Source organism: Glycine max, chromosome 15, assembly GCF_000004515.6.
Source record: "Glycine max cultivar Williams 82 chromosome 15, Glycine_max_v4.0, whole genome shotgun sequence".
Taxonomy (NCBI): Eukaryota; Viridiplantae; Streptophyta; class Magnoliopsida; order Fabales; family Fabaceae; genus Glycine; species Glycine max.
The window spans coordinates 21,791,536-21,810,920 of NC_038251.2; the positions used below are offsets into that span (position 1 = coordinate 21,791,536).

General features: G+C 35.5%; 1 protein-coding gene across 3 annotated transcripts in view; it reads right to left on the minus strand.

The window, feature by feature from the left end:
• Positions 1–210: 210 nt before the first annotated feature.
• Positions 211–19,385, minus strand: part of LOC100807099 (187-kDa microtubule-associated protein AIR9) — a 54,470-nt gene continuing 35,295 nt past the window's right edge. Inside the window, exons 20-37 of one of the 3 annotated variants that reach the window (XM_003547520.5) lie at positions 15,879–16,044; positions 13,139–13,257; positions 11,233–11,401; positions 11,008–11,092; positions 10,834–10,907; positions 10,630–10,749; positions 9,458–9,650; positions 9,250–9,371; positions 8,754–8,961; positions 8,143–8,216; positions 7,868–8,006; positions 6,245–6,426; positions 5,190–5,345; positions 3,383–3,514; positions 1,927–1,985; positions 852–884; positions 623–754; positions 211–512 (exon numbers count right to left, since the gene is read on the minus strand). In XM_003547520.5, the coding sequence (XP_003547568.1) occupies positions 336–512; positions 623–754; positions 852–884; positions 1,927–1,985; positions 3,383–3,514; positions 5,190–5,345; positions 6,245–6,426; positions 7,868–8,006; positions 8,143–8,216; positions 8,754–8,961; positions 9,250–9,371; positions 9,458–9,650; positions 10,630–10,749; positions 10,834–10,907; positions 11,008–11,092; positions 11,233–11,401; positions 13,139–13,257; positions 15,879–16,044 (2,340 nt within the window). In that variant the 3' untranslated portion in view covers positions 211–335. Of the gene's footprint in view, positions 513–622; positions 757–851; positions 885–1,926; positions 1,986–3,382; positions 3,515–4,426; positions 4,485–5,189; positions 5,346–6,244; positions 6,427–7,867; positions 8,007–8,142; positions 8,217–8,753; positions 8,962–9,249; positions 9,372–9,457; positions 9,651–10,629; positions 10,750–10,833; positions 10,908–11,007; positions 11,093–11,232; positions 11,402–13,138; positions 13,258–15,878; positions 16,045–19,385 lie in introns of those variants that run through there. The other 2 variants (XM_014767862.3, XM_041010122.1) reach the window with 2 other exon arrangements.

The following is a 19,385-nucleotide window of genomic DNA, read 5'->3' on the forward strand; positions in this document are numbered from 1 at the left end:
CTAAGAAATCTAAATTCGCTAGCGAGCAAACTACAACATAATAAACCCTACTCATGTCTCACTAAATTGCATATCATTTGCCTTCCAAAAAAAAAATTGCATATCATTCAGACATCTAAAATATGCACGAAAATCTTAATGCAAAATATTTAAATGATCTTGCATTAAGCCACACACACAGATTTAGCAATCAATGGCCTGCAATGAACATGGCATTAAAAACTGTTCTTTTAATATAACAATACTTTTACACTCAGGACAAGCAAAATGTGAGAACTGGCCTCAACAACCCAGTTTCCCATATCAAATATGATGACTATACAATGCAAAGGAATTTATGCCTCTATCTTGAGAAGGGAATTGAGGGAAGTACTATTGAATCGCTGAGCAAGTCCTCGAATCACAAGAACAATAACATCCCGAATGTGTCGGGAGTGTACCATCAAATCTGCTTCATTCTCGCTGTCCACTACTATACGCAGACGGTGTTGATCATTCCTGAAAAGCTCCACCTGATACATTTAAAGATCAATAAAGAAAATCAAGCATATGATAACCCAAATTTAAAACTACATACATAATCGATAAAGGAAAATGAGTTTTCTGAGGAAACCAAACTTACATGAAAGGGAGGGGCATAACTACCACGAATTTCTGTAGCTGGAAAAGAAGTCTTAGTGGCAGGCTTTACCACCTTGACTCTTTTCCTGTTAATTTCGAGGATACGTCTCTCATATGTGCCCACTGATGAAATCTGAAATAGAAATTATGACAAAATTGGTACTAGTCCCTTTTAGACTTTTCCACCACTTAAAAAATGAATACATTAACATCAGAAGACTATAAGGTACCTTTTTTGAGGTTTGGTCTTTGTCACACAATACCTGTCACAGAAGACAAGTAATGAGCTTATGAAGGATAAAAACTAAGGTAAGAAGAGAGAAAGGTACAAAGCTTAAGAAGACCAAAGTTGAGATGGAGAGCTATCAAATTTTAGATGATATTATTCAATGAACTATATCTCAAACTCAAATACAATGAATCAATGAGATACAAGACTCCAAAGGGAAGAGACATGCCAGCCAATCTATCCAAAAAGTAGTTTTAACATTTCAGGTACTTGGACAAAATGGTTTACACAAGAAGGCTTGTTCTCCTAAAAATTATGAAAGGTTTCCTTCAGAAACCAGAACTCCAGTAGAGCTGCATCTTGGAGCATTTAACCAACCACGTGGCCACACTTGAGTAACCATCAAATTATTTTTCTTCCTGTATAATTAATTTTTAGACATTTGTCATAGCTATATAGGTGTCTTGTTCCGATAAGCACATATCAACTTAGTTGGACTAGAATCTCCAGACAGAACTTAATAACTAATCATCCACACAGATATATCACAGTTTTCATTTTATTGATATACCTTGGGATCTTTAATTTCTCAGAATTGGTTCAAACTGCATAGGGACCAATCCTGAGTTGTCTATGTATTTTCTAGTACCTCTGGTTCTTAATTAATATATATCTATTTTGGCTGATAAAAAAAAAAAAATTGATATACCTTGGGATGGGGGTAGCGAGAACATTTAATCAACAAGAATTGCTGACAATACACTCTTTAACACACTTTCTACTATTGATTGAAATTACTAAATCACAAATAGAGGTTTCCATTAAATAAGGAGAGTGAAACACACAATCTTTTGATTTCCAATAAATTTCAGCAAGTAATAAAATGTGTTTGAAAGTTTGTATTGTATTACAAACATTTCTCAATCAACAATACATTTTCAGACTATGCCAATGACAATAAAACCAAACTTTTATATACATATATATATATATATATATATATATATATATATATATATATATATATATATATATATATATATATATATATATATATATATATATATATATCTCACCTCAAACTTCACTGATCCAAGTTCAAGGTTCTGCTTCACTTCTTTAAGAACATCAGGCTCTGCATTTAATTAAAGATCAGATACAATGTTAAGTTCAGTGTGGAAATTCCTAGAAAAATGCTAGAACTGAAGAATTCCAACTATCCATATCCACAAACCAAAGAAGCAAAACTGCAAAAGACGGTAGAAAATATAGAAAGATGAAAAGATATGCACAAAAAGAAACACCAGTGCATGTGGAATAGCTGCACTTGCGACTACAATAAATGGCAAGACTGGGTCCCACCCAATTATTTGTAATATACACATAATTTTAGATGTGTTGGGGAAGAATAAGAGGTGAACCCATTTGTTGGATTCATAAGAAGGGACTTGGGCTTTAAATCACGAGAGTAGGTTTGATCCTTCAAGGATTAATTGAATTAGCAAAGAACATTGAAGGTTTATGTTAGGACTGAGTCCAAGCAACAATCTGTAGCAGAAAAAAAATTTGGGTTTGCAGGTTTAATATAGGAAAAGGAAAGGGTCAAAAAGTTGTAACAAACACTTAGAGGGATAGGAGAGTTAGTTAGTTCTGTTATTTGTAAAATTGTAACTCCTATAAATAAGAGTCCTATCTTTAGTAAGAGGGAAAGAATTTGAACTATACAGTTACTGGGCTATTGCCAGTGTAAAAGGAGAAAGATTCTTCGGGGGATTTCTCGTATACCTTGGCTCTTGAGTTGTTCTCTCTCTATCACCAATAAGAAAGCTATTCCAGTTTTTCCTCTGTTGTGTGCAATTTTTACCTTGTGGATTCTATTTTTCCTACTTCAGAAAGAAGTTCCTAACAGTTGAATTGAATATAGCCACCAGGAGAGTGGTCAAGTTAAGTGATTAATCAAAAAGGAAATCATTGTGTGAAACCCCAATCCTAGGAATCTTCCTATCATTAATTTTATCCTTTTTAAATATTTGTTCAATTTTAATCTTATCTTTATGTTGAATTTAATCTTTTTCAACCTCAAATATTTTCTTGTTTAATTTTTACTCAATTTGCAATAATATTTAAGACAAACACGCAGTCAGTGAGAGCAACAAGACCCATACACAATCCCACTTGGTGTCTACTGTCTAGGAAGTAATATACATGAACATCTAAGTACAATAAATGTCATTATTTCCAACAAGAGGGATTGAAGGCTGACACCCATTAGTGCAATAGGACCACGGATTAAAGGTTGTAGTTGTGGGATCCACAAGAATAGGGTTTGATGGGAATAGTCCAACACCCATTTTTCTAAGGGTATCAATACTCTGGATGAATGCCTGTTAATCATATTTAATAAATTCATTAACATTTAGCTAAAACTAAAAATGAACAAAATTTTCAACACTCAACCTGGATTACTAATGTCAAAGATAATTTAATTATACACAGACTATGTCATTGATTAGATAAAGAATTTCAGCTTACCAACTGCAATTGGCTCTGTGGATACTGAAATTGATTGTCCTTCTACTCCATCCTCTCTTACAGGAGTATAGATGGCCACCAGCCTATAGCCAACATCATCAACATTCGCTTCATACATTCTGCCAGTTTCTCCTGTAGTTTAATCATTGAAAAGAAAAAGCAGTTGGATTAATGAAGATGCATAACAAGTAATATAAGCAATGGAAGATGTTGAAAGGAAGAGAAAAGAAGACAATGGAATTTGTGTGTATTACACAGCGGAGAATATTATCCTCTATATATATAAATTAGAAAAGTTATCTTGAATGAGTATTTCTAGGAATTATTCTTTAACAAAAGTGTGTTTAGAAGTCTTTCTTCAATGAAAACATTTTTAGAAATTTGTCTTAACCTCTTATCTCTTTCGATCTATCTTTTTCATCTTTATTTCTAAATTGAATTTCAATATATTTTTTAAAAAACTATCAATAATTAAAAATAACCTTGTGTCACAATATAAATTGTTTATCATAAATCTAAAATACAATTTATATGTTTTAAAATACTTATATTTATCACAAACTTGAACTATAATATAATTTATATATTTAAAAGTATTTTTTTATAGATTTTAGTTATATAAAATAAACATTTAACATGTGCATTGCATAGGCTAAAATACAATGAGGGTATATATTTAAAGGACTTGAAAGAAATCTAAATTGTACTTTTGACTTGAGTTTTTAGAGAGATTACATATGGTATTTATTTTATTCACGGCATGTCACCTAATTAAGGAAATAAAAAGGAATAAAAAAATACAAATCATATCAAATCTGCCTAATTCTAAGAAATGCAAATCAGTCTAATCATAGTAATAAATCTTCAGTTCAGCCTAATTTTAGAAATAACTTAAATTTCCATAATTATATTTCTAACATTTCCCCTCAACATGGTGAATGGATATATATTATTCCTAGCTTTATGTGGAAAGTCCTTTGGTGAATATAGGCTAAGCTCTCATTCGAAAATAACTTTGTATACCAGTACCTTCTAATAGTGGTTTCAGTTTATCAGAGGCACGACAATGAAGTCTACTACCAAGTGCTATAATGAAGGCAACCTATGAAGAAGGAAAATGCTACAATGAAGTCTACTACCAAGTGCTATAATGAAGGCAACCTATGAAGAAGGAAAATGCTACAATGAAGGCAGTGAAAACAAGGGGAACAATGAAAGTGCCAAAAGTTGCAACAAAGGCAGCAAAATGGGAAAATGAAGGTGACAAATGTTGCAATGAAGGAAAGTTAGACAAAGAGAAAAAGCACAATGTAGGTGCCAAATACTGCAATGACGGCAGCAAAAAAGGGGCACAATGAAGGTGTCAAATATTGCAATGGGGGCAATAAGAAAGAGACATATCAACAGAAACTAAGGCAGCAGCCAAACAACAAGTGAATCTTTTGAAAGAGAGATCCAAAGACTAAACAAGATCAAAACAAAACAGCAAGAGCCAAAATAGTTGTAAATGTCCATCAACAAACAAAACTAGATATACAATGTAGAAAAGGCAACAATGGCATGAAAGACAAGAAATTTGAAGATGGAAACATAAATATTCTTGATTAACTTAAAAGTTTTGTAGCTTTTCATAAATTTTGACGAACAATAGAAAGTGTATTGCTAGCACTCTTCATCAAACAATAGGACAAGGTAAAATTTCAAAATATGCAATATGTTTCCCTGTATTGAAATTCAATCACGATACTTCTTGATTTCTTTAATTGGAAACATATTAGTTTTAACTAACTTTAAGCATTTAAAATACCTGGTATAGAGATAAGGTCAGGACTTCCAACCATTGATCTAAGCCATTGAACTCTACTTTTGCCTTCCTTCCCACCACTGTAAATGCCATGAACAGCATAGAGATTGGTATGAAATCCTCTTCCCTCAATCTCCAGCTTATGTATTCTAGGGATCCCTAAGAATGCACACATAATACTTACACAAAGGGATAATAAAAAACAAAAATTTTGAAGGAAAATCAATCACAAAAGAAATCGCAATAAGTTTAAAACACTACAATCTTTATTACATAGCAAGCTACAAGTATTTTAGTGGGAAATGATAGGACGAAGAATCACATGGCTGGGCATCAGGCAATCCAATTTCAATTTTCCATTTACAAAACCATTGTGTATTTCCTTTGAGAAAGGGAAGCAGGTCCTTGATGTGGGCAACATGAATGCCTATAAAGTATTTCAGAGACAAAATCCTAGTTGGAACTGTATGTGTAATAAGGAGTTTAAAGCACTAGCATAGTCACTATCAAAGTCTGAGATCATCATGCCATCAATTGACAACATACGAAAAATGTTCAAAACCAGGCATGTGGACATTCCAAAGGGGCAGTGCCCAGGGAATTGTGGTTTGACATTCAAGGAGCTATTCACATACTGCTACTAATCCAGTCTTAATTGAGAGGCAAAGCACTGAGGTTGTTTACCATTTTCATGTTGAGAAACTTTAGCAGAGACTGATTTCTATAGCATGTTCACTAAAGCTCCCGGTTGTAATCAGGTTAATTATATTTTTAACAAGTATATTTAGGTTTATTAGGAAGGGCTTTGTTCATGCTACATTTGTAACTGGTCTTGTTCTTTTCATATAAATACATAGATAGGAAGCCTAACACATATCGAGTTAGTGCATTCCATTATCCCTCTATATACCTCTCCTCTACCCAACTGACTCTGTGTTGCTGTAGACAGGTCAAGAAGACCCAACTAAACAGGCAGACTAAAGACATTCTTGTGGGTAGAAAATGCAAAGAGGAATAAAATTTTAAAGCAAGACTGCTTCAGTATTCAAAGCAATTACCTGGCAATACAGGTTTTGTCTCAATGCATACCGCCTCACCTGACCTTCCAAACACATCAGTTACAATACACTCACATTTCAAATGATGGCCAATATCCTCTAGCCGCACCTTATAGGAGCAAGAACTCTGATTAGGTAATGGATCAAATGAAAAATTGTCTCCCACTTCTGATGAACAAAACCTGAAATGATGTTAATGTGATACATATAATCAGCATTGATTAGAAGCACTGTTGAGTTAATAACTAGCATTCTCCTGATAATAAAAAAGAACCACTCCAATAATTGTTAATTGTTAAATATTCATGCCATCACCCAACAGCTTCAGCATTTAGGAGAATAGATCATTGACATGGGAATATGAAACAAACTCTACTGACATGGTCAATAGTACGATCCTTGATACCCTCAGACTCTTCTAAATTAAAAGGAACTAGATTTAGGCACATGCATTGCACAGAAGCAGTAAAAAAAGGTTAAATTTAGGGTGCATTTGATTTCCATTTTTAAAAACTGTTTCTAGTTTTCAAAAATTAAAAATAGAAAAAAAATTGATTGGTAAAAACAGTTTTTAGTTAGTTTAATATGTAAATAGTTGCAGGGATAGTGAGTGTCGCCTGCTACCATATTTCTGTTTCTTTTTGTTGGTAGATACTTGTTCCTCACATGATATCATTGAGCCTTGCTTGCTGCTGGCTGCTGAGTCACTCAGGCCCTGTACAAAGGAGCCTCACTGCTGTGTCACTCAAACCCAGTATATATTTTTACTCATGTGGTGCCATTGAGATGTAAAAAGGAAAACATCTTCCAGCTTTTTCTCTCTGTTAGAGTTACATGTAGAGGTATATATAGACCTCTGTTCTGTTATCCTAACAGAAAACACAGATTCTAACTAACTCTAACTGATTCTAACTAACAATAACAGAATATGCTGTTAGCAAAAGCTAACAGCCCTTACAATTAGCTTACAGAACTGTTTTCACAGTTGTACAATAACATACTCCAATACTATCTATGAATCTGGATTTAGACCTAACTCAAATTTAAAACCAGCTTGTAAGGCCCCCACATATATATACTCTATCTGGGTACTATTTCTAACCAATGTGAGGCTTGAGTTTTTCCAATAATTTTATTTTCTATTTTACCAAAAACTAGTATTTTCTAATTAGATAACTTATTAAAAAATGAAAAGACATCACTTCCCATAGTGATCATTTCTTTTACCTACTTATTTGGCTATGCTTTTAAACTACTTATCAGTACTTAAAGTTGCCTATTACATGTCAACTAATACAAATGATTTTTTTCATTTAATCTTGACTATTCAAAACAATTATTGGTCATTAGTTTTTGGTACAATATTTCAAAATTATTCAGATTATTAATTTTGTTGGTTGTTAAGATTTTTAAAGTATTTTCATTCTAGCTGTTATCTTTTGTGTAGCAGCCACTCCGTGGTCTGCTATCTAGTATAGCATTTAATTTTAAGGTTGGCTTCTCTACACTGCCATCTGAGATTACGTTTAGTGGTAAATGAATCTCCCCTGGGAAATAAACATTAAATTTGTTAATTGAGAAAAATATCAGCATGCTGCATCAGTATAAAGTATATCTGCATACCATTGGTATCTTATATCTTTCTTGTACTTGCTCCAAACATGTTGTTGAGTCTCACTATTTGGAATCACTTCAACAGCTGTAAGTACGTCACCTTCAACTGCCTTTCCAGTCAGAGCAAGCATCTCCACATATGGAAGCTCTAGAGGAAAATGCAAGAACCACACTTATTTTCCATGAACTTCAACATCTTGAAGGACAAGGTGATTCACTATTTAAAATAAATGCAATGTAAGAAAGCAAGGCTTGCACAAACATGGGAAATGGACAATGATTACCTGGGAGAACAGTGTTAGTTGGATCCGATAAGACAAGTTCCCCCGCAACTGAATCTGAACGAATAGGTGTATATCTGGGGAAAATATGATGAAAAAGTTAACGTTGGTGATATTCCAGAGGTGATTTCGGTAGCTAACACTAAAGAGACTAAGTTTTTATGATGGACTATAGCTACTGAAAAATGTGCAGAAAATTTAGAAGAGGAAGAGTAGAAAAGAGACAAAGGACTGTCGCAATAATTAGATATTTGACTGATATGGCATGTAAAGATGTGATACAACACATTACAATCATCCTCTTTACACTAATAATAAGGTCAAGCACCATTTTAATAATACTAGCACAAGCCCAGCCCGCTAATAGAATAAGATTATTAACCCTAATTAAATTAAGTGGCAAATTAGGGAACTCTGAAAGTTGCTTCTTTCAGCAATCAATCATCCAATAATTTATACAATCTAAAGCAACAAGGACTTAAAAGATGAAAAACCATTTCTTCTTTCACACTTTCCAGTTGAAGTTCAGACAACCTAATATGTTTAACATGGCATACCATACACTATCTTCAAGGTCAAACATAAAAGGCTGAAAGATAATATAGAATAATTACCCAAACAACAAACGATAATTGTAATCCGAATCAGTAACTTCATAGATTTTAGAATTTGGCCGATTAATCAGTTCAATGGTTCCTTCATTATTTTCTCTATACCAGCTAAAGAGACTTTCGCCTTCATGTCCACCAAAATATTCACCTTCTCCAGAATAAATTCCCGAAGACAACTCTTTCACGCATACATTAGAAACTACTGGAGGAGCTGCAAATTATTAAAGGAGTCAGACAATAAAATGTGCTAAATACCACACACATTAGATGTCAGTAAGGCAAACAAAGGCTAGAAGAAATGAAAATCTAAAGCATAATACAGCTTATCACATGCACAAATAGCCAGATACACACAAATTACAGTGAGCACACCCTACATTAGATGTATAGGTACCAAGCTGTGCACACCACCCACAACAAAATAATTTTCAAACCATGTGATGAAAAGCTATCATCAGACAGTGAATAATGAACTTCCAGCAAAAAACCATAGATATACCAGGGGAAACTGGGGTACTGCAAATTGAAATCAATGGCTCCCCACATTTTCCATCTGCACGAGTAGGCACCCAATACAGAGCCAAATAAGCTCCAACGTCTTTAAGTAATGGTTTATATGTTCTGCCATAACAAGGAAAATATACACAAAATCCTCAACTTCAGGTACAGTTTCTCATAGAAAGCATGAACAACATATCAGTACTTACGGCTCTGTCCCACATATTACAACATCAAAAGCATTAGATATATCTAGTAGTTCAGATCCTTCAAGTTTATGCTTTGTCTGATACCAAATATACTCTCCAACCCCTTCATGTCCACCAAAATATTTTCTCGATGGCATAAGCTCTCTGTCCTCGCAACAGTCAGGAATTACAAGTTCCATTCCCTTAGGATCCGCTGTGCAAAGGGGATAATAAAGAAATTAGATTATAACTATCTCACAAAACATTATAGAATTAAAAAAAAAATATACCTGAAACAAACTGTTGAAAGACAGAGAAACGAGAGGAATTATGAGAAGCCATATTACAAAGAAGAAAACACTATTTATAAGGTGTGGGCTAGAAAGTAAAGGGCTGGGCACAATGACAATTGTTCTAAGTTTGATTTTAAAAATGGTTTTGGCCTTATGGAACAGCATAAAAGAAAGGATGTAGTAATAGAAAAAACTCAAATTCTGTTACTCAGGAAACTAAAGGACAACTTTTTGTTCCATGCTAAATATTACCAAACAAAAAGACAAGAATAACTGACCCACCTTGTCACTACTTTAACCCCCTCTCTCTGATCATATTATTGAATATCACAAAAGTTAATTACAGAGAGATATTTATAGGACTCTGAACTAAGAGACTACAGCTGTTAATAGCTAAGAGGGAGGTGCTGTTAGCAAAAGCTAACAGCTCTTACTAAACTGTTTTAACAGTTGCACATATATACACTCTAACATGCAGAGTGGTTACCAAGGAAAACCATAAATGCAGGGATTACCAAGGCTTGCATGGCATTTCCAGTAACCAAACAATCTAACATCAGAAACTACCTTGGCCTTGCCATCCACTGTGACCAACCTAAAATCATGACTAATGCCAAGGCTTTGCAAAAATAACAGCTTGGATTTTGGCTCTATTCCTAGGAACAGTGGCTAACAAGGATATAACTGGAGTTCCATGAAATCACCAAGGCACTCCAGCATCATAACCAAACCAAAGAACAAAAATCATCATTCACAATCAATCCAATATCAATTCATGCAATATACTTCCTCACATAATCCAACACGCCACCAGAAAGCTCCCCATGTGTATTTCTATACAATCTCTACAATCTTACCAGGAGAGGGGGGGGGGGGGGGGGGGGGGGTGGACAATCTTACCAGGAGAAATCAGATCAGACAATATGCTCTTCGGGCTGCCTCTGATTCCATCTTTGCGCACAGGAGTATAGATTATTTCAATGCACGCACCAACATCCTCGAGAGTCAAGTCCAAAAAATCTGCTAATGATAAACATTAAGCATTTACTTTTGCCATCACAAGTAGAGAACACTTAGCTGACAAAACAACAATAAAAAGGTCACCATTGCTACTTAATTTGTCTCGTAAACCATTGTCTTTTACCCTAAACCACTCATGGGTACAATCTCCTTGCTCCCTGAAAAGCAAGCAACAAAATTCCTCATTGGATAAAGTAACTATATAAATAAAACTAAAAGTATAGAGAACTTATAAGCAATGGATAACAGAATCCTGACCCTCCAGTATACACAGCATTAAAGTTCAAGCGCTGCCCTTCTATCATTGATCCAAGAAATTCAAGAGAATGACAAGTTGGGGAACCTAAATTTGCAAGTAAAAAATAGTTGATTCATTAAAATTGTCTATCCATGAAAACATAGATGTCTGAGAAAAATTTGTACGTCTTTTTGAACAATATAAAGCTTCAAGAGCACACTAAGAAAATAAGAAATGCTTAGTACCAGGCATTATAGGCCCAATTTGTTCAGACAAAACCATGGGTCCACGAGCCCAATCGCTTCGGACAGGCTCGCATGAAACAGAAATAAAGGAGCCAATGTCATCAATCGAGGGCATATACGATGCAACGGTGGCACCCGCAATTTCCTTTTTTGTGCCATCTGAACTGGTCTGCATATAGCCATAAAATAGTAAGTTGATCAACCAAATTATTAACTGACTAACTATAAATAGTATCATCAAGACAGTAACCACAATAAAACAAGATATGGAGGAATGTGCTATTAGGAAGTCTCACATCACCTGTCTTAATTCTTAGGGTGCAACTTATATATCTGTTAGGCAACTTCATTTAGTACCAATTGGTTTTAAGTTGAAATCTAACATGGTAGGTATCAGAGCCTATAGCCCATCTTAGTTCTTGCCTATTCTAGTAGGCTTGCCTGTATTGGCAAGCATCTGTGGAGGGGGGTGTTAGGAAATCTCACATCGCCTGTCTTAGTTCTTTTTTTTTTTTTGCTCAGCAAAAATAGATATATTTATATATATGAGGAGTACCAGTGGTACTAAAAGTACATGATGAGGATTAGGTAGACAGCTGGTTCCTTTGGTTGTTACAAGGAACCGAGCTAGTCCACTATAAAATATTACAAATGTCCAGCACCTACAATCCCTTCCTAAATACAAAACCCTTCTCTTAGATTAGTGGACCATTGGTTAAAGTGTAGTGCAAAATCTTTCTCCATAGATTTGAGCCATGTCCAAATTAGGAGTACTGCATCATCCAACACTTTGCTTCCACTGAAGGTTTCATTTTGAAAAACTATCCTATTTTTTGCTGCCAGATGGTCCATGTTAAAGCAACCCACCAACACTTCCATCTTGTGGATTTTATTCCACCAACATTCCCATTTCCATGTTACAGAAAATGATCCCTAGGATTTTGCAGGAATGCGCCCACTAAGTTAATCCAAGACAATGACTCCCACCATAAAGGTAGGATTTTGCTGCAATTGAAGAATAAGGGGGCTGCATCCTCCTCATTATTGCTGCAGAATGGGCACAACATGTCATTTACCATCACTTGTCTCCTCAAGTTTAACTTTGTTGGTAATCTATCTCTAATTAGCCTCCATGCAAACACTGATGATTTTGGTGGGATCCTAAGTTTCCATAGCTCCTCAAAAAACACCATTCTGGTTTTCCCCCATTGATTCTCCCCATAACAGATCATACGCATGTCTTAGTTCTTAAGGTGCAACTTATATATCTATTAGACAACTTCACTTAGTGCCAATTGGTTTTAAGTTGAAATCTAACATGTACTACTTATGCCACAATTATATGGCAACCACATGGAAATTTTTGTCTCCTGCTTTATTATTTTACAATATATTAAGGCAGTTTCTAGAACTTGAAACTAGAAAGATTTGAAAGGAGGAAACTGTAGTTAATTTTATTTCTAATTTTATGATTACAAAATGGAGGAAATCACTCATATATATAGACTTTATGACATTTAATCCAGGAACCTCAATGTAATATAACCTCCATTTGTGTAATTAACACGAGTCCTACCATAGTCACTTGTTTTCTTTTAACAATAACAACTACAAACATATGGTAAGAACCCAATAAAGGAGCAAACTCTTGACAAGTTGGTTAGGGACATTCCAATACCAAAGATTTATAAAATATCTAAGAGCAAGGAAAGTAAGAAAATCATCAGCAATTTAAAGTTTAATTAGAAAGATAAACGCAAGTTCACTATTGTCATTATCAATAAATGTAAGACAATACCTTACTAGTTCAAACATTCACAAAATAAAACCTAAGACTTTAATCATAATTAAAACTTATAAATTCATATCAAAGACTTTGACAACAAAAAGTTGAGGTTACAAGTACCCTAAGCCAGCGGTAAACTGAATCTCCCTCTTCACCACCCCAATACTTTTTTTCAATTCTTAGAATTGTTCCTTCAACAGCATTTCCAACTATGTGTAAAGAAAGCAATCTTGGGCTTCCTGATCACCAAAAAAAAAAACTTCACTAAATGAGAATAAAAATATACAACAAATAAAATGACCTTAGATAAAGCAAAAAGGCATCAACAACTCATGCAACCAAAAAAGTTAAGCAAATCTTATCTATTACTATTATCATGCATACAGTGTGGATGAAATCATTCAGTGAGATGGAAGAGTTCAAAGTATCATATTCTTATTTACGTTTTGCAGATAATAGCTTACAATTAGAATATTTGAGAAAAAAACCATGTGACTAATCAGTCAAAACAAAAATATATATTTACACTACATACTATATTAATTACATGAGAAATATTGCCTAAATTAGACATAATCCCTAATCATCTCTAAGTCAGTAACTGCTAATAATACTCAAATTCATGCACTTAATCTTGCATTTGGATCTTAGATTATTCAGGATCCTTTTTCACTTACTGTTTCTTACTTATCACTGTTCATTACATTTTACCTGAATAGCTTTTTTCGAGGTCTAAGCTCCCTAGATGGTCAATGCTTTTGTTTGGACATTGGAATTTGATATATTAGGATTAACTCCATTGACTTGCACAGACTAACAAACCTAGAGCCATTTTCCCAATTTTGGCATTGTGCTTCAAAAACTCACTAGAAATAATGTAAATAGGGTAACTATGGGCTAAATGTGTTCAATACATGATTGTCAAACTCACAAAACTTGGGCAAGTTTACGAATTCAGGGTCACAAAAATGTGAGGCCTTATTAGGAAAATTGGACCTTGTCAAACTCAGGTAAACTCAGTTGGGATTGTACAAAATTGGTCAAACTTTCAATTCCACACCTAATTCAACGAGTTTGCTTCAAGTAGACTCAGGTGCAACCACAGGCACTAAAAGGCCAAAAATAACTATTTTGTAGGCTTTCTCCCATTTTTCTTAATTTGTTTCAGTCCTATGATTGCTTCCTCAATTCCTCTTTCCATGACACCATTTTCCAGTATTGTATGCCTTCACAATCAGCATCTAACCAGTGACCATTGTGCATTTATTTCTCTAACCAGACTATGGCAACACCAATCTCTCCTCCAAGCACCCACTCACGTGCTTCAACCCATCCCTGTGATCTGGGTGACAAACATGACAGCTTGGTTTCTTGCTTGGTTGTGAAAAGGCTGCAAGGGCTTCATTGCTTGGCAGCCAATCTGAGACAGAATATTATGAACAACGTATCCTTTGGCCTCAAGGTGAACAAGGTTCCTTTGTTCTTATTCTTCTTTTTTTCAGGAACTTACAGCGATAATTGAGAATTGAGAACATCAAAATTGTGAATCTGTCACTAATAGTTAATCAGTGTGTTTCATTAAGAAATTAGAATATTAATTATGGAAACATCAACAATGGATTTTTGTAATACTAGGTAACTAATTACATGTTGAGTCCACAAACCCTCCACCAGTGTAGGTAAGACTCTCAAGTTTGACTACCTTATTATACATTTATAGTAACTAGAGTAACTACAAATCCTTGTATTCAAGATCCACAGTATATGCAGTATCCTCCACAGTGTAATTGAGACACAATTTTCATTGTCTCTTGTTTTTGTCTTAATAGTTCTGAAATAAATGACTACCTCAGTTTGTTTTGCAAGGTAGGATGGCAGCTTTTGTGTAAATTATTCAGACATTTTAAAGAGTACTGGACATGTCTACCTAATTAATAAGGCCGATTTGTATATTTTTTTTTTGCTCAGCAAACATAGATAATATATATTAATAATGAGTACCAGTGGTACTAAAGTTACAGTATTTTGGGGGCCAGCTGGTTCCTATGGCTATTGGTAGGAACAAAGCTAGCACCGCAGCACCCTGCTACCTAACCCGTGCTACAAAAACCATCCCCCAAACTCCCAAGCTAAGTACAGAAACCTAGTGATAGGTTGGTAGTCCATTGGTTGAAATGAACTGTAAAATCTTTCCAATAACAATAATCATGAATAGGAGAAGAAAATAAGATGATAAATTAAGCTTCTCCCATAAGTTGAAATTAGCTTATGTAATCTAATTTATAGAAGTTATCTTGTTTAGCTTCTCCAAAAGCTGATTTTATCCATAAGTTAAATTTAAAGCTTAATTGATTTTACCTTTTTATTATTTTCTACTATAAATGCTTGTTAAAAAGTTTATCCAAACAGAGCCCAAGTCATGTTCCTAATTCAATGTAAATGTTCTTTAGGTAGAAAGGATAGAGAGGCTTTGCAATATTTGCTTTAGCTATAGTTTGGTATACTTGGAAGAAGCATAATACCAGAATGTGTAGCAATATTAATCTCCCTCCACATATTTTATGGATAGACTTGTTTTTCTCCAAATAAATATTTAAATTTTTTCCTACATTATACTTGCAAAAGGAATGTACTTCTCTTCAAAGCTGGTAATTTTATGTATAATTTCTCTTGTTTGTAACTTATGAAAGATGGAGGATTCTTGATCCGCCAGTTTATGTATCTTTTATCTCAGCAGGCACTTTTAATATTAAAAATCTCTGGTACCCATGTTAATGATGTGAGTTTCTTTATATATTATTCAAAAAAATAGACCAAATATGAATTCATATTCTGCAGCATAGTCCCATAAATCTGTTACCAGGGCGAACGCGCTCCTGGCCCATGCAAATTCTTAGGTCACCTACAACACCGTCATCACGTACTGGAGTACACTGGAATGAGATGAATTTTCCAATGGCTTCTTTGGTAATATGATACTGAAGTCCTGAAACCCCTGGTATCGAAGAACCTGAATCACCTTCAACCTGCACACACATACCAGAAGACATTTAGAACATAAATTTTAAATTTAAAGGAAATTTGTCACTAATAGGAATACATTTCTATTTATTTCAGTAGGTCAAACCTGCACCTATTTTCTGATCCTTTTTACTCGATTAAATTTTTCAATTTTTTTTTTTTGCTCAGCAAAAATAATAATATTATAGATGAGTACCAGAGGTACTAAAATATACAGATTTAGAGCCATATTACAAGTAGTTTTGGACAGACAATGATACAGTAGCTGAAATATCCCAAAAACTACTCAAATAAGACTTGGAGCTATACTCTAAACCTATGTTGCTGTCCTAAGAAAAGCATCTTTGAGATTTGAAGACCATTGATTGAAATGTAGAGAGAAATCTTTTTCAAAACATCTGAGCCATGTCCATAAATTAAACACTGCATCATCCATTAATTTATGAGCGTCAAAATTAGCATTGGAGAAAATGATGCTGTTCCTATGCTTCCAAATCGAGTAAGTGAGAGCGAACCACCACCACTGCCATCTTTTTCCCTGCAACCCTACGGAAGCTCCGAAGATATGCTGACTAAAATGTTGATCCGGCTGATAAGGGAAAACACCCATCATATTTACCCAAGACTGTGACTCCCACCATAGAGGACTAACTTTACTGCAGTGGAAGAATAAGTGACTTGCAATCTCTTCCACAGATCTGCATAAGGGACACAAGTACTCTTGTAACTCAACCCGCTTCTTTCTCAAATTGGCTTTAGTTGGCAGTTTGTCTTGAATCAACCTCCACGCGAAGATAGCCACTTTCAATGGGACCCTAAGCTTCCATAATTCCTTGAACTTTCCATCCTGCTCTTCTCCCACTGTGACATGATGAATTGCCTTATATGCACTCTTAGTCGAATAACAGCCACTAGGCTCTGCTGCCCACTTCCATTGGTCACTTAATTCCGGCCTGATTGTGAACCCTTCCAGCTGTTGGAGGAAAGCTACCGCCATATCTATCTCGCTATCAAACAAAGGTCTCCTCCATTGAAGATTCCATTCCCACCCACCTTCTTTCGAAGCACCTATTTGATGAATGAAATGATGTTTTTGAGCTGATATGGTATACAATCTAGGATATTTATCAGCCAAGCAATTGTCTCCGCCTATCCACCTATCCTCCCAAAACTTAAACTTGTCCCCACATCCGACCCTCCACAATATCAACCTATTCAGCTGTTGACCTTGATTCATGCTTTGATTTACTATCTTTAGATCCCTCCACCATGATGATTCAGTACTAGCCCTCGAAGCTCCATCAAGACTCCTCCATCCTCCATACTTCGATTCAAGGACTCTAGCCCAAGTTTCCTCCTGATTCTGAAACATCTCCCATTTCCATTTTCCTAATAATGATGTGTTGAACGAGATGATATCCTTGACTCCCAACCCACCTTGTTCCTTTGGCAAACACACCTTTTCCCACTTGATCCAAGGGATCTTATTTTGATCAGCTGCGCCACCCCATAAGAAGTTCCTTTGTAATTTGGTTATCTTGCTAATCACCTGCCTAGGGACCCTGAAAAAAGATAGAAAATAAATTGGAATAGATGTTAGCACTGAATTTATGAGAATCACTCTCCCCCCGAAAGACCAGTGTCTCTGTTTCCATCCTGCCAGTTTTCTCTCACACTTATTAATTAAAGGTTCCCACGTCTGACATCTTCTAGGATTAGCACCAATAGGTATGCCAAGATATGTGAAAGGAAAAGACATCAATCCACAGTTGAGATAACTGGATGCACCATAAGTCCACTGCTCAGGCACCCCAAAGGCCCCACAACTACTCTTGGCGAAATTTATCTTTAATCCCGATGACATCTCAAATGCACGAAGTATTGCTTTGATTGTTCTTACGTTCGCTAATGTTGCTTCTCCCAAAAATATAGTGTCATCTGCATACTGAAGCAGGCTAATCTCCACCTTCTTTGAGCCCACTAAAAATCCCTTATAGAATCCTCCCTCAATTGCTTTGGTCATTAGACCGCTCAAACCTTCTGCAACAATATTAAACAAAAGGGGTGATAATGGGTCACCCTGTCTAAGACCTTTCTGTGGATAGAACTCCTTCGTAGGGCTTCCATTTACCAAGACTGAGATGGAAGCTGATTTTAAACATCCTTGTATCCACTGAATCCACTTCGGTCCAAAACCCAATCTCCTCATCATGTATATCAAAAAATCCCAAGACACTGAGTCATACGCCTTCTCATAGTCCACCTTGAAAACCATGCATGGTTTTTGACATCTTTTGGCCTCTTCAACTACCTCGTTTGCAATCACCACACTATGAAGCATGTGCCTACCTTGTATGAATGCTGACTGATGATCACTAATTATGAGGGGCATAACTCTCTTCAGTCTATTAGCCAACACTTTAGCGAGGATTTTATAGGTACATCCGATGAGTGAAATAGGTCTATATTCATTCAACCCTTGAGGGTCCGCCACCTTCGGGATTAAAGCTATGAATGATGCGTTCAAGCCCCTCGGGAAGACTCCGTTGACATAGAACTCGTCAAAGAATCTAAGAAAATCTGATTTGATGACCTCCCAAAATTGCTTGATGAATTTGAAATTGAACTCGTCCAGGCCCGGACTTTTATCACTTCCACAACTCCAAACAGCCCTCCTTATCTCCTCTTCTTGAAAGTGCTCCACTAACATGGCATTCTGATGGGAATCAATGGTATTGAAGCTGATCCCATTCAGAGTTGGCCTATCAAAATCTGTTTCCTGGAACCTCTGTGAAACGCATCAGACAAACTAATTTACCCAGAAAGTATATTAAGGAGCTTTCAATCAATCATAAGGAAAACACTGAATGTCCACCCAGGAATTTTACAACCAGCACCCACCCATACACTTGATTAACTACATATGTAAATATGGTTAACTTCACTTCACAATTAAGAATAAAGGAATATGATTGTATACAACTTTCAGAAAGTGGGTTTTTCATGAGTTTAGTTCAACCCTACAAAACCGGCTTGTAAGGTGAGGATTACTCCCCACTTATATAGTTTATCTCGACACTATCTTCATTTGATGTGAGACTTCAACATATCCCATTTTTCCTCATGGCTCTTCCGCCATGTGGGACTATCACCACACCTCCCCTCACGCAACCCTACAAAATCGGCTTGTAAGGTGAGAATTGTGGGACTTTCACCACATCTCCCCTCACACTCAAGACTACCTGCCTAGAGAACCATAGGGATCCATTTAGGATAGACTCTGATACCATGTAGAAAGTAAGTTTTTCATCAGCTTAGCTCAACCCTACAAAACCGGTTTGTAAGG